Source organism: Pavona decussata, unplaced genomic scaffold (genome assembly GCF_977016875.1).
Source record: "Pavona decussata unplaced genomic scaffold, jaPavDecu1.1 SCAFFOLD_233, whole genome shotgun sequence".
Taxonomy (NCBI): domain Eukaryota; kingdom Metazoa; phylum Cnidaria; class Anthozoa; order Scleractinia; family Agariciidae; genus Pavona; species Pavona decussata.
Window position 1 is genome coordinate 4,328,481 of NW_028145638.1, and position 15,269 is coordinate 4,343,749.

Consider the following 15,269-nt stretch of genomic DNA (forward strand, 5'->3'; position numbering starts at 1 on the left):
GTACAAAACTCGGGCCGGATAGACCATGCAGACTCAGTAATTTTCTACCTTGAGTGTTTTTTTTCTATAGGAGAAATATACATAAATAAATAAATACTTTGATTGATTAATTGATCAAACAGGGGAATGGTTTCCACTTCTTTCGGCAATTATGTCACTTGCCAGCGGATTTGAAGTAAATCGCAGGCTCCAGTAAATCGGTGGGATTGCCTTGAGGCAACAAAACAGCCCTTAAATGACGAAAACATCGAAACAAAGCAAAAACGGATGTACAACAACATAAAAGAATGAAAACCACTTAATCTTGTTGCTGTCTGTGCCTGATTTACTGTGAAAAAGCTAGCTTGCTCATGTTGATCCAGTATTGGACCGGTCCCGTGTGGACAGACGCTCGTAAAAGCGTAAACAGACCCGTTTTAGACCGAATAGATTTAGAACTGGACCGTGTGAACATAGCCTAAAACTTTAAAACTATACAGCTATGTAACTAGTACTTAGTTAATTTCTATTGCTCCGTTTCATCATTAAAGAAGGTTATGTTTTAAACAAATGAATAACCAAACAAATCAGCAAATCTAATAGAACTCAATGAACAGATCAGTACATTATTGAATGTTCCTAAAGGCGCATTCTTTTGGGGCTATTCCAGAATAGGAATACACGGAATTGACAGTATTCACCTGTTCTTTTGGACAACTGAAACACCTTTTTTTTAGAACGAACAGAATAGTATTCCGTTCATTTCCCCCCGATAGTAGAATGGCTGGAATACAGTTTACTTAGAATTAGAGGAATTGTGTTCTTTTGGGAAGGTTCATTTCAACGAGAATAGGTAGAATTGTGTTCTTTTGGGAAGGTTCGGTTCATCGAGAATAGGTAGAATTGTGTTCTTTTAGGAAGGTTCGGTTCATCGAGAATAGGTAGAATTGTGTTCTTTTGGGAAGGTTCGGTTCATCGAGAATAGGTAGAATTGTGTTCTTTTGGGAAGGTTCGGTTCATCGAGAATAGGTAGAATTGTGTTCTTTTGGGAAGGTTCGGTTCATCGAGAGTAGGTAGAATTGTGTTCTTTTGGGAACTGCTATTCTGTGTATTCTGTATCATTCCTGAACCGGAATAAGAATGGCCACATATATTCTCGACTCCAGAGCTCTTCCCTTTTGCGCATGACTGACAGCGTATGACGTAGTCAAGCCGAGTCGAAAATGAGAATAGCCAGAATTATTTCAAAAGAATGCGCGTGCGCTCTAAGTAATTTCTGTGGATAAACGCGAGTGCATATTTACGTTAACCAATCATAGGCTCGGCGCTTGTTCAGTCTGAATGAGTAATATTATAGACCGCTATAATTTCCTGACTCGACTCAGTATATTTGTCTGATTTTGCTTAAACTTGCCCGCTAGATCCGTGCTTAAACGCAGGCTGCCTGTGCGCTGGTTGGAAGTTGAGGGGGCTTGCCGTCAAGCAATAGCCTGTCACCTAGCCCAAGGTCGGGGCTAACAGCTGGTGGGTGGGTCAGAGTTATGCGGCAAAAGTAAAGGGGTGGGGAGGGGAGGGTCTTTGACGGCAAGGGTTAAAACAAAATTTAAATGACGGATAAGGGATAATTCATTATAGATAAACATTATATATGGAGAATAATTCAGACAAGATCTGATTAGCAAATAATCTAAAAAAAGAGCAAGGCTGATTTCACGGTAAGGGAAGTATATTTTCCAATATTTCGAAAGGCACGCCCTGGGCGGCGAACGTAGACGCAGATGACCTTTCCATTTCGTTTATTCCAGGAAAGAGATCATTTGAGTTTGATCGCTGTGAATATACCAACATAAACTGAATCTCTTAAAAGGGATTATGAAAACAATTTTTTAATCAGTTAGTAGAGGATCCACATTTACAATTTCGTTTCCATCCGTGATTAGGAATATAGCAATGAATCTCTTTCGTGGGAGACGCCTTTTCTGGCTTTTTTTCACTCCCCGCGAAAAGAGTTCTTTTCTAGGGCTTATGTCACAGTCCTTTTCTTTTTCTACCGCTCACCGGGGAGTCTCCGTCGCGTCAGATCAAAAGACATATAAAAGTGAAAAAGAGAGAAGCTCACGTAGAGCTTGGTTCAGCCCAACTGACCAGACTAACAGACTGACAGAGGCTCGGAAAGGGGATGAAACCAGGCGTTTTATTCTCGGACTTCTGGCTAATTACTTGTCTCAAATTTCTGCAAGGCTGGACTGCGTAGAAAACTTAATACGACAGCGACACGATAGAGACCAAACCGAGAATCAACAGAATGCAACCGTGGACAGCTGTTTCGAGCTGGTTGGCTATCGTCAGCACGGTGTAGCACAGCAAAAAGTAGAACACCAACGCGAGTCGAGTGGTCTACCAAATGCACGTGGTAGCCGATTTCGGATGGGCCCAAATTCAGACGTCCGTCCACGTCATAGCGCGTGACTACGAACAATGAACAAAAGAACTGAAATATCATGTCGCTGTCGAAATAAGTTAAATGAGAAAAGGAAAACTTTTCTTCACAGGTACATGGCCAAACCATGTTAAAAGGTACAGCATATTGGATCTAAAAAGATCTACGGTCCAAAACATAAAAGCAAACAATAAGCAAGGAACCGCACAACGAAAATGCTGCAGGATCTGTAAAAGATCTAATAAGCCAAAATATAAATGAGTCATTTATATTTTGGCCTATTAGATCTTTTACAGATCCTGCGTATACCTGCAGCATTTTCGTTGTGCGGTTCCTTGCTTATTGTTTGCTTTAAGGCGGGGGTACACCCTAATTTGAGTGAAATTTGAAGAGGTTTTAAGAATGGATAGAAGAAAGAAAATGATTTTTGGAACACTAACAGACAGTTGATACCCACGTAAGAGCACCCCGGGTTTCTAGTGGACTAACTTGGTATCCGTCTATTAATTATTAACTACAAATTCTAATTTTAAAACTTCACTAAATCTTCAATATTTCTTATTTCTCTTAATTTTACTACTCTATTGAGAAAAACTATCTCCTCCCAAATATACCTAAAAATCACCCCAAAATTTACAAAACACTCCAAAATATTGATTTGTGTAATGAGCGAACGAGATATTTCCGTTGAACCGATTTTAAGCGGCGCGAAAACGGCTTTCAGGTAGACCCCCGCCTCAATTACCTGTGCCCGCGCGAAGCCTGGGACGGGAACAGGTGTTATCAGGGGGTTCAGAATATTCGGTGTCGTCAGAGCGCGAAGGTGGAGTCCAGGCCAAAACGAGCGGGAAACACCTGACGGACAGGGCTGCTGTGCCGGAACAGCCGGAACAGACGCCTTGGGCCATTTTTGTTTCATTCACCTGGTGAAACAAGAGCCGCAAAAGGCATTTTCTCTCGGCGGTTGCGCTACTGGGTTAAAACCACCCGCCGGCTTTACCAGGCTGCTGCCTTACTAAACCTTTTGAAAGCCACTACTCCCCGTTAACGAGAACTATTTTGTGACTTTAAAGGCGACTAACAGATCCAAATGAGTACTTCAAGATCGCGTGAGACATCTCTCTCACACGGTCGAGTAAGTAACCAGCTGGCCTTGGAATCTGAACTGGCCAGCTGAGTCCCTTCGCCCATTTTAATTTGTTTTTCAACTTTTTCTTGCCCTGGCTTGATGGGGATTGTTTATGGCCCCAAGTCTTTAATGATGAAGGACGTGCATGATGATGCACAGCCGAATTCTCATAACCCATTCAAGAAACGAGTAGGGGACTGGAGAGGAGACTATAAGACAACTCGAAAAGGTGTCTTCTTAATCTTCTTTCATTGTCCTTCAAAGTCAATTTATAGCTGTTTTTTTTTTAATCTTTGCAACAGCCCAAAATTTTAGGTCCTTTGTCACGTCAGGTTATTATCAACTCATGAAATTGTAGACTCGTATGCAGTCACGGTACCTCTTGGGCACCATTCACGCGGAATGGATACCTGGAGAACAGATGGACACGAGTAAGCTCTTGTTGAAATAACTGTTTCATTTCCATCGTCCGACTAGCCTGCGAGCAACCTCTCTCGGGGAGAGCTTGCTCGGAGGCCGTGATCGTCCTACCGACCCAATTAAAAAAAAATGTGGAAAAAAAAAAGAAAAAAAAAGGCAATTCAAATAGACAAAAGAAAAAAACAAAACAAAAAAGTTTTCGTTTCGTGGCCTGTTCACTTTGACTTTATGGTACTGTGGCCTGAGCTCGATGCTGGAAGCCTCAGGGTGCATTCCGTGTCGTCACACGCCGAAGATGCGCCGAAAGTTACAACTTCCACGCCAAACGGTCGCGGAATTGCCTACTCCAGGCAAATGTTATGCTCACCTCCATCGGGAGAAAAATCCTGGGACAAAACAGTTCGTTTGAACGGTGGAAGTTTTCAAAAGCCCAGGGAATTTTTCGTCATGCTACAAATACGCCTATGTGGTAATCTAAAGCCAGTCGTTATCTTCGCCTCACGATCACACCGCTTTACGCAAGACCACGATCGTGCGCCACTGAGTACGCCGAGCAATTTGGATAGATCTTTGGCGTACATTTTTTTTTTCGCTTTCTTCTTTTTGGTAGGGCGATGGAAAACGACGCATTTTATCAGGATGGCCTAAAGTTTTCTTATGTTTCGTGTACTAAACTGCAGAAAAGAAAAGGAACTAGCGAACCGAAGCAAACAGTCTTTACTGTTCAGTTGTGATGCGTCTTCCGTCGTGACGTCTTTCCTCTCTTTTGTATTTACGCGCATGAAGCATGTCATGCAGCTTCATGTCACCAGGGTCACGAGTTTTCCCGGATGCTTGGTAACCAGGCTAAGTAATAGGACACGCGTGTAATCGCACGTACGGTAGACAATGTTACGAAAACTTGTGACCTGATCAAAGCTGGTTCATTCTCACCTCGACGTCAAAATGTCAGTTCAGATAAAAGAGCGAGTCAGCCAAAACTCTGGACAACCTGCAAAAGTAGCGGTTAAAAAGCATAGATGGTATCTTGGAGGCATGGCTTCTGCCATGGCGGCCTGTTGCACGCATCCGTTGGATCTACTGAAGGTATACACTGTTCGAAAACAACCTGTGAACTGTGTTTTTAGACCTTAGGCTTGGAAGGTTCACTCCAAACCTGGGTGTAGTGTTTGTACGTTTTATCATAACTAGCCTTAGTTTCTTCGAAGAAGAAATCTTGAGATATTATTTTATAATTTTTTCTGTGCCCCTTTTGTGATTTTCATTGAAAACGAATCTTGTAATAGAGCAACCCATGATATGTCGTATCGTATTAAATAATGATTGTGTAACTTATCCTATTGTGAAATTCACATTAAATCTGTTTTAATTTCCTATCGTAAATGAATACACAGCTTACCCACTTTTGCTTCGATTAAGACTATACAAATGTAGATGTATTTCTATCGTTTCTCCTTGTTTTTCTTTCCTGAATAGCTGAACCAAAATGTAAATTGGTAACAATACAGTTAAAAATTAAGTGTAAACTTGTTGCTTTTTTTCATCTCGCTGTTGATTCATATTTCGCAATTTAGATCTTCCCTGCTCACCGACGCTCACCGACCCATTCATGTTATAGTCTTATACATGCAGTTTTACAGGACATCTATTGTTGATCATATTCAAGGATCATCGACAGCAACAATAGCCACAGGACACCCACTCAAATTGGCGGTCTAACGTGTGACCTTTTGTAGTTTCTAAAATATGAGCGAATGTATGTTGTGTTTTATGATCTTTGTGGTTCAAAACTGTGAAGTTTTAGTGATTTGATTCTTACATAGTAAGAGGAGACAAAAGGGGAAAAATTTGAGCACAGGGTCTGATTTTCAGCACCTAGCTATGTGTCAGGAAAGCTGAATAGAAGAGGTTTGTTTGCATACAATTCAATTGAAAAGCTGTCCAGAACTTGGGGCACAAGCTGCTAAATATTGAGATATCCAGCAATTGAAACTCCAACCATCTGGTTTAAATTTAAAATTGAAAATGCTGTTGTTTATATATTGAGTTAAGTAAAAGTACCTGCATCCCACTACAACTGATCTAGTCAAAGACCATAGTTTATAGTTTTGAATGTTTGCCATATAAGTAGAACACTGGTTATTGTTATTATTATTACTATTATTATTATTATTATTTTATAACTTTTGTTTTTACTTTTTTCCTTCATTACAGGTTCATTTGCAAACACAGCAGCAGGCTACACATAATCTAACGTCCATGGCAGTTCATGTTGTGCGGACACAAGGCGTTCTGGCACTTTACAATGGACTCTCGGCCTCCCTAATGAGACAGGTAAAACAAAAGAGTTAAGACTTAATTACAATAATTGATTGCCAGATATTCATTTAACAGAATGCTGAAGAGAAGGTATAAGTAAATTTTGTTTCAAACTTGTATCATATCTTTCACTACTTTTCAAGACAATGTCTTGATGAAAGAGAAAGGAGATCTATCGTCTCATACAAGATATTAACACCCTATATTTATACACATGTGAAATTATTTTTCAGCTTACATACTCCACAACCCGTTACGGATTGTATGAAGTGGTATCAGCAGAACTAAAGAAAACAAATGGTAAGATATTGATCAGTGTAGTTCAAAATATTAACATCTGCTTGGGGCACTTGTCTTACAGTTCCTGTTTTTGCTTTTTCAACATCAAGAAACTGGCTTTTTCCATGGTCTCTGTCATTATGTGTAAATGTGAAGTAAATTAAATAAGTAGCTTTTAATTTGTAATGTCTTATTATCTTTTTTTCACACTTAGACCCACTACCATTTTACCAGAAAATTATCTTAGGAGCATCAGCTGGTAAGTAATGAATTAGCAATTTCATGGTATCATAATAATTTTGTCATTCATTTCAATTTTTGCAGTGCAGCTAATAAAAGAAATGTAACAGGCTTGTCAGGGCTAAATATGGGGTCTCATTTTACTTGCGTGTCTCAAACCATACCCAGCAGTGCTATATGTTAGCAATGCTGAATTGTAGTGAAAAATATGGTTCAAGAACCAAACTTAACTTTCAATTAGGCTCTATTTCTGTTTTGTTCTGTAGACTATTCGCACAGAAAATGCAAGAGATCATGTTAAGAGTAAACAAGTATACTGATAAAATTAGACTAGCTTGCATCAGTCTGTTGGTCTTCCCATTCAAACACAGTTTTCAACCAAATCAGTGCATTTGAGCTATTTGTATTGTGTACAAAGAAGTACATTTTTGCACTTTTCAAAAACACCCAGTCTGTTTTCTGATTTTAAGGTTGTTCTTTTTAAATTATTTTACTAGGGTTTTTGGGAGGAATTGTAGGAAACCCTGCAGATATGGTCAATGTAAGGTAGGAGCAGTTAATTTATATGTCTTGAATTATCTGGCAATTAATTATAAAGTTTAAGCCTGTCCAATGAATGAATTTTTTGCTGTGCACTTAATAAATTGAATGTTGTTCTTACACTTTGCAGGATGCAAAATGATGTGAAAACACTTGATCTAGCAAAAAGGAGAAAGTGAGTATTTCTTGAAAACCAAAGCTGAATTAATAAGATTTAATGGAGGTGTCTAGACAGTCAGAATTTCTATTGCCCAAGCTGATAATTGTGTAATGTCTTCCTCAAGCACATTGCATAATGTCGTTACTCTACCTAAACTAATTTTTGGATTGAAATAATAAGTAATGTTTAATCATCATTGATGTCTAGTGTTTTTAAAAGTGTATTATACAGTCACTGTATTTATGTTAAAGTTAAATTAACTATGTTTCATTCAATGTGTGTGATATTATATTTTTAATTAATTAATGTAACAATCATTATTATAATAATTTATTATTGTATCTTGACCATTCTAGTTACAAGCATGTTTTTGATGGTCTCTACCGAACAGCAACAGAAGGTACATGTACATGTAAACGCTGTCAGTAAGAAATTGCTTAAATTTTTTTCGTGGTTATTTTAAGACTGAAAACTGAAATAAATTTGCATAAAAATATCTCAAAAAATTGTTCGATGATTACTATTTGGTTTTGTTTTGTTTTTTTTTTCCTGGAAGAGGGTGTGACGACATGGATGAGGGGAGTGTCTATGACGTCATCTAGAGCTCTTCTTATGACAGTGGCCCAGGTAAACTAAATCATGAGTAGTTTCATTGCTGAATAATTAATTTACTTTTATGTTTATGTGTTTTGTGTAAATTCAGATTCAGCAATTACTTGTGTGTAACAAATATACCACAAAAGTTATTAACTGTACGTGTAGTGTGCTTGTTATGGTTAGCTGTTTGTTGTACAATTTAACAACGTGCATGTTTATATTGATTTTTCATCAATTTAAATTTATGTTCAATGACGTGTATTTATTTTATTTCAACCCTGACTGATTTCATATTATGGCAATATTTGTTCAACTTCAATATGCTAATTTCTTTCAAGAGCAATATTCATTCAACTTCAACATGCTATTCTCAATAAATATAAATAACACATGCTATTTTCATTCAACAGCAATACTCACTCAACTCAATACATGCTATTTTCATTCAACAGCAATATTCATTCAACTTCAACATGCTATTTTCATTCAACAGGCACATCTAGTTTCATTCAACAGAAATATTAATTCAACTTCAATCCAAACTATTTTCATTAAAAATATTCAAACCCGAAATTGAGCTAACATGCTGCTACCCCTACTCTAAAATACGGATGATAGAGGAAGATGCGAGGAGTGCTTCAAAGAAGGAACTGACACATCCCACATGGTGAGAGAGTGTGTACAAAATGAATTTGCTCTGCAGTGATGAGGCAGTAACACTTCATCGCTGATGAGATTGGCAACGTAGTCATGAATTCAGTTCAATCCACAAGTTGTTGAATGAAAAGTAGCACGTGTTAAAGTTGAATGAATAATATATTGCTGTTGAATGAAAATAGTGTGTGTTGAAGTTGAATGAATATTGCTGTTGAATGAAAATAGCTGCAGCTTGTGTTGAAGCTGAATAGATGATTATGATGAATGAAATTAGCTGAGGTTGAAATTAAATGTAAATATGCATCATTGAATGAAAAGTTAATTAAACTGTTGAAAGGAAAGGGACCTTGTTGAAAATAAATTTAAATTGATGAATGTGAACATGCAAGTTGTAGAATTTTGCAATAAATGGCTAACCATAACTTGTCTATGTGAAATAAATATGTCATGCTAGAACGGATGTAGTCAGGGAGCTAGTTAAAGAATCCAAGATGGCATGACTTTGTTGTGAGTGACAATACAATACCAAAAGTCATTTAGGGGAGATGTTTTGAACAAGCAAACGTGGAGGTCTGGGGCAGGTCTCTGACACAAAAACATTGTGAAAAGAGGAAAAAAAAAAGATGTTACACGTACTAGAAGCGTCATTGTATGGTTGCTCAATAATTAAGCAACCATCACATATATGAAACAACTTTCAACTTAATCAAAAAATAGGTCTAGTCAAACAGAGCAAATGGTTGCACCAAGTAGAAGAAATTTTAATATTTTCATTGAGTAATGACTGTATAGTATTACATGTTAATTTACAACACGGGATGAATAAAGTGGTTTAATTATTTTTTGGTTCTTTTACCAGGTAGCTTGTTATGACCAAGCAAAACAAGTGTTGCTTACAACAAGGCAAGTTTGCAAGTTACTATGAATCATACCTTTTTTCTGTTAACTCAATTAATGAATCAATCATGTTCAAAATCATAATTTACTCTACAGTTTCTATTATTAATGTTTAGGTCAGGTCAGAAAAAGCCCAAAATTCAGTAAAGGTTCAAAATTGAAAATTCAGCACCTGTGTTTTAGTTGTCATAAGTAGTTCTAGCCAATGCCTGTGTTGGAGATCATTATTGAATTTGGCAATGAAATTACACTAAATTAAATTATAATAATAAATTAAATTATAATAAATAATAATATCAGTTCCTTTATTTTCAGGTATTTCAACGATAACATCATTACACACTTCACTGCAAGTTTTATAGCGGTAAGCAAGACACTTAAATTTACCATGAAATTATAATTGTAAGAAGCAACTTGGAATATAATAATCTGGTTTTGTTGTTAAATATTTTGCAATGATGTAGTCAACACCATGCAGTTGATCTTTGATCATGAATTACTGATGACTGCACAAAATTGTGCGATCCAACCAGACACAGTGGGTGGGGAGGTGGGGGGTGCTTACTCAAGGGTAGGTGCTTATTTCAAATTTCAGCCAGAGTGGTGGGGGGGGGGGGGGGGCATTTTATAATCAAGGGGGGTGTGCATTGAGGTGTTAGGCACTTTTTCAAGGACCAGTAGTGCTCATACATTTTGTTGTTTTGAAAGCATTTTTATTGGTTGTGAAGTAGTGATATGATGTTTGTGTATATTTTGTTGTTCTTTGCATTTCTGTAGTTTGGTGATGAAAATGGATATTTAAATGATTGTAATAATACTGCTTGCTCATTGTCACTATTTTTGGTTTTGAAAGTGGAATATTCGCCTAGGGAGATTATTGAAGGAATTACAGTGTCTGTTGCTTTTATATTTTTAACATTAAATTATCACTGTCTGCTAATTTATTTATATGAAAACATTTTGGCAAAGATTTGCAAATAACCCAAACTACCTTCTTAATGACAGTGGGTGGATTGGAATCAACTGAAGTAATTTATGAATTTGTTACCTTAATTTTGCTTCTGTGCAAGTTTATTTATTTTAAATTCACTTCTAACTTTAAGAGGTAATGTAGCTACATGTACTTCAACAATTTACAGTATAATTGAATGCTGTACTTATTCTTTTATTGAGCATTGTATTTCATTAAATTTCAGGGCACAATTGCGACTACTATTACACAACCTGTTGATGTAATGAAAACAAGACTTATGGAGGCCAGACCAGGACAGTATAAGGTACAATGCAATGTTAATTTCCATACTGCATCAATCACTGTTACGGGCTGGGGTGCTTTGTGAGGTTCTCTTATAGTATTAACATTTATTTCAAAATGCATGTCTAATTTTTTGATACATTTAACAATACTGTTATTTTCTATAATATTTAACAATGATTCCATGAGCGCACATTTGATATGAGATGATAGATAGTCAAATGAGGTGCATAGCATCGAATTGGCTATAATCATCTCATATCCAACAAGCGTGAGTGGAATAATAATTCACAATTATTGTGAATGTTGGTCAAAAATTAGTGCTTTTTTGTAAAGTTATTTAATACAGCCTGTATGTAACATCTACATGGACTTTTTTTCTTCCAGAGTGTGGCCCATGCCATTCTTTACACTGCAAAACTTGGACCACTAGGATTTTATAAGGTGAGTACATATTTTTGAAATTAGCTCATTATTACTGTTATTAGGTAAGGGCTTCTGGATTCAAATGACAGTACTTAATATTCATCATAATTTTTTTTGTCTTGATATGACTCTTTGAGTGCATTTCTTTAGTATAAATATTTCAAAGCAGTTGTTTTACAGCTGTTTTACTGTAAGTTGCTGCTCAGTATTTTGTATTTGTATTTTTTATTTACTCCACATGATCTTATTAGTATATATCAGATTACAGTACAAAAGGAGTGGAGAAGGGCATAATATAGTAAGCTAATTGTATGCCCTTTAAAATTACATTACAATATTTGGTAAGATAAAAAAAAGAAGAAGAAAAAGTATATTAGAAGCGCTTGGTGTCATTATTATAGAATTGCAATGCTGATCTTACTTTTTTTTTTAGGGCTTTATCCCAGCTTGGGTCCGTTTAGCGCCACATACAATTATAACGTGGATTTTCCTGGAACAGCTCAGAAATTTTTTCCCCATGAAGCAACAAGAGTAAATTAATATTATTAGTCTTACAGAGAAAAGTTATATTAGGGTTTGTCTATTTTAAGTGTCATTTAATTGTTACAGGCTATTTAATGAAATAATGAATTTAATAATTCTGGTTGTACAAATAATGTGATGGTGATGATGATGATTGTTATGTCAAATATTTTTAATACACTACATTAACAGTTTGCCTTGGGCAATTTATCGGATAAACTGATTTTAAAAGAAATGTAGAAAAAAAAAGGTTTAAATAATCTATACAAATGTCACATCTAATTAATAGATAATGAGTCAGTAGTTTGTTTATGGCAGTGTGTTGAACGAATGGTAAACGTCATATGCGAAAATCACCCCTGCCAAGTACATGGCTTTGTTGACTTTTGTTATGTGTGTGTGTGTTGTTTGTTTCTCACTGATATCCCAAAGAGGATCTGCCTGTTAGTCTATATAATGAAACAGAAATAATAATAATTTTGTTTGGTAAAGTACAACGTACATGTAGTAGTAGCCTCCTGCACAGTTGCTCTTTGGGCTCATCACCGTAGGAAGCTATGTAGGTAGTTGTCACGTGAGTAGTTTTAAGCTGAAGTATCCTAATTCGGTTATCCCTCTAAAATGTAAAACTTATAAAGGTTGGAAGTTCAACTCTTCCAATATCACCGCAGTTAATTCTTCCATATGAAATATTTGGTTCTACAAGAGGTCAAGCCGTTGATGATTAAGTTATTTAAGATATATCTTATACCACATACATGTATCTCATAGCCTTCGTTGGTGTTGTTAACAGTAATGTTCTCACAAAGATTTCAGCTTTTCTGCATCTACTGGAAACATAAGCTGTCGTTGGATGCATTTAACTGAAAAGAATTATATGAAATTAATATTTATTGTATTGACTAAAACAAGTTATTTTTCAAATTAGCGGTAGGCATTGAAAGACGAACTTATATTATTACGTGTATAATGATTTATTGTAATAAGCATTGATCCTTGTTTTTATTGATTTTCGTACAGAGCTTTTTAAAAACAAAAAATATACTTGTTACGTTTCATATAGCCATATAAAAACGAATTTAAAATATTAGAAATTACTCTTATATAAGGAGTTCAAATATTGAATAAATTCAGAACGAAAACTGACTTCTAGTCGTTCTTTATTGTTTTTTGGGGGTATTTTATTCACTTGATTTGTGAATACAGAACCGGAGTTAGCGAGCTCAAATTTCTGTTAGTGATAATTTGTAAGGTCGGCTCTTATTGAAAACATTCGACCAAATCATTCAGGATTTATACCGTGGTGGTTTTACTCTGGGACAGGGAAACGCCGGGGAATTTTGCATTAGTTTTGGCTTGCCACCAGGTTCTTAGGCATGATCAGTTCTTTAGTGGTAAGGCCTCAAAAATCAGTTGATTCATAGACATTTAAAAACGGGTATGCCGGATCAGTTCTCATGTGAAAAAGGGTACCGGAAAATTACATTTTTGATCTAAAATAGGGTCAGAGTTGTTGAACCGAGGCGCACATGATGTTGTTTTTTACTGTACTTCTCCTCACTTCTCCTTGCTTTTGTCAACCCCCCAAAAAAGTAACGCCTATCCCAGGAACGGCCTATGTATGAACAAAGTTTGGTGGTCCAAGACTGTTGGGGTGTTAAGCCTATGTAGCCTATGTTGGATGATGTTAGATCTATTCACATATGACATGACTCGCTTAATTGAATACTACAGAAATCCACAATAACCAGTAACCACTTGTGAGTTTCTAATGCATGTTACTGTAATTGATATAAGACTTAAGCGAGCTTAACCGGTAACCTGTAACCAAATGCTCTGAACTTGTGACGAGAAATGAAAATTTGAAAGCCTGGATTATCGTTAACTGTTCAGTAGCGTAATTAAAGTGCTAGACGAGTTAAAAAATTATTAAAGGAAGAGAAACAAAGGTACCACTGGAAGTTGAGTTTAGACTTAAGCTGATTTAATATTCGAGTAGAAGGTTTGTAATCCATCGTTTACATTTGGACTAGCTTATTTTCACTCGGCAATGAAGACGAATCACTTAACGCACAGTAAGCTTAAGCTTTATAACTCTTCAATTAACCTTACTTAAGGTTGATCTTGTAGTAAGGTTTAAGCTTACCTGATTAAGCTTGCCTTAAATCCTTTCCTGTTCCAAGGGATTTAAGTTCCGTTTTGAATTGAGCGAGCATTCCATTATGAAGCTAAAGAAAAATGAGCTCTGTCGCTCTCTAATAGCCGGCGCTTCAAACGATGTCTTGCAATTTATATAAACTTAAAAAACTTTCACGTATCCGTCGATAAATCGTCTAATCTGCTGTTTGCCTGAAAGTTGTGAAGGAGTCTGTTGGCTGCGCGGCAAGAAAAGGCGGGAAAATACTTCCTTTTGATTGGCGATTGATTGGCTAGGTTTCCCGAGCTCAACATTTCTCTTTAGGTCGAAGAAGCGACACTTTGATACTTCAACATGAAACTCCGGCCGGTTGAATAGCCCCTCATGGGTTTCGGGTTAGGTATGGTTCACAAAATACTACGCGCAGGAAGCTGAATAGCTGAAGATATACAGAATGGCTGCAAGTTACAATTAAGCCTGATTTCAAGCGGCTCCTGAATTAGCTATAACCCTGAAGCTGTAGGTAAGCTTATTAAAAAGTTAGTTTAGTTAATCAGGAGAGGGGTTTAATGCACCTAAAACTTCCGATTAACTTTTGAAACGCGGAAAAGACAAAACAGTCAGCGATGGCCACGGCGGGATTGCAGCCAATGCAAGCTACAAAGTAGTTTACTGGATTTCATTAAACTGTGATTGGATTACTTTCTTTGTTTTTCTCGTAAGTAAAAAAAAAGGAAAAAAAAATTAGGCAACTGTTATGTGAATCGGATCAAATTGTACCACGTGACATGTTTCGTCCTATGAAAACGGGTGGAAATTAATCGGTGGGTCATCGGGGTGGGGGGGGGGGGGGGGGTATCTCCATTGGCGTGGTTTTTTTTTAAAATTTTTTTAATTTTCATGAGAAACTTTTCTTCATGGCCACACCATCTCTTTCTCCAAACACAGGGGTACACAAAGGGGTACCGGCAAAAACATTCTTGGAGTTCAAGTGGTAATAAGCTACTTCATGCCATGGCCTAAGATCGAAGGGAGACTTCATAGTAGTGCCTTCCGTTAACCCTCCCAACTATAAAGGTACTCCTATCACTTTACACTGAATACCTTTATCAAGAACAGTTAGAACGAAGAAAAAAGTTTTCTGCTTCAAAACACAAAATGGCGAACCCCTGCCATTTACATTTGCGTTGAAGAAAACTGGAACATGAATTCAGTCGCTCGTTCCGAATTTGTTCTGGAAAAGGAGGACAACTTGATTTCAACTCAAATTTG

At 36.7% G+C, this 15,269-nt stretch overlaps 1 protein-coding gene across 1 annotated transcript; it reads left to right on the plus strand.

Moving 5' to 3' along the window:
• The first annotated feature begins 4,832 nt into the window (after nucleotides 1-4,832).
• Nucleotides 4,833-12,100, plus strand: LOC146458505 (mitochondrial dicarboxylate carrier-like). The gene is made up of 13 exons (XM_085090740.1): nucleotides 4,833-5,054; nucleotides 6,183-6,302; nucleotides 6,521-6,587; nucleotides 6,781-6,825; nucleotides 7,304-7,352; nucleotides 7,477-7,521; nucleotides 7,863-7,906; nucleotides 8,063-8,133; nucleotides 9,620-9,663; nucleotides 9,973-10,021; nucleotides 10,854-10,934; nucleotides 11,300-11,356; nucleotides 11,772-12,100. Exons 1-13 carry the CDS (start codon nucleotides 4,914-4,916, stop codon nucleotides 11,871-11,873), a joined length of 915 nt encoding a protein of 304 aa, XP_084946866.1. The 5' UTR covers nucleotides 4,833-4,913; the 3' UTR covers nucleotides 11,874-12,100.
• Nucleotides 12,101-15,269: the final 3,169 nt, after the last annotated feature.

Excerpts from the sequence above, each read along its gene's own strand:
- LOC146458505 (XM_085090740.1), top strand. The coding sequence starts at position 4,914 with ATGTCAGTTCAGATAAAAGAGCGAGTCAGCCAAAACTCTGGACAACCT. Across the intron at positions 6,303-6,520 it reads CGGCCTCCCTAATGAGACAG|CTTACATACTCCACAACCCG; the intron begins GTAAAACAAAAG and ends ATTATTTTTCAG. Across the intron at positions 6,588-6,780 it reads AGAACTAAAGAAAACAAATG|ACCCACTACCATTTTACCAG; the intron begins GTAAGATATTGA and ends TTTCACACTTAG.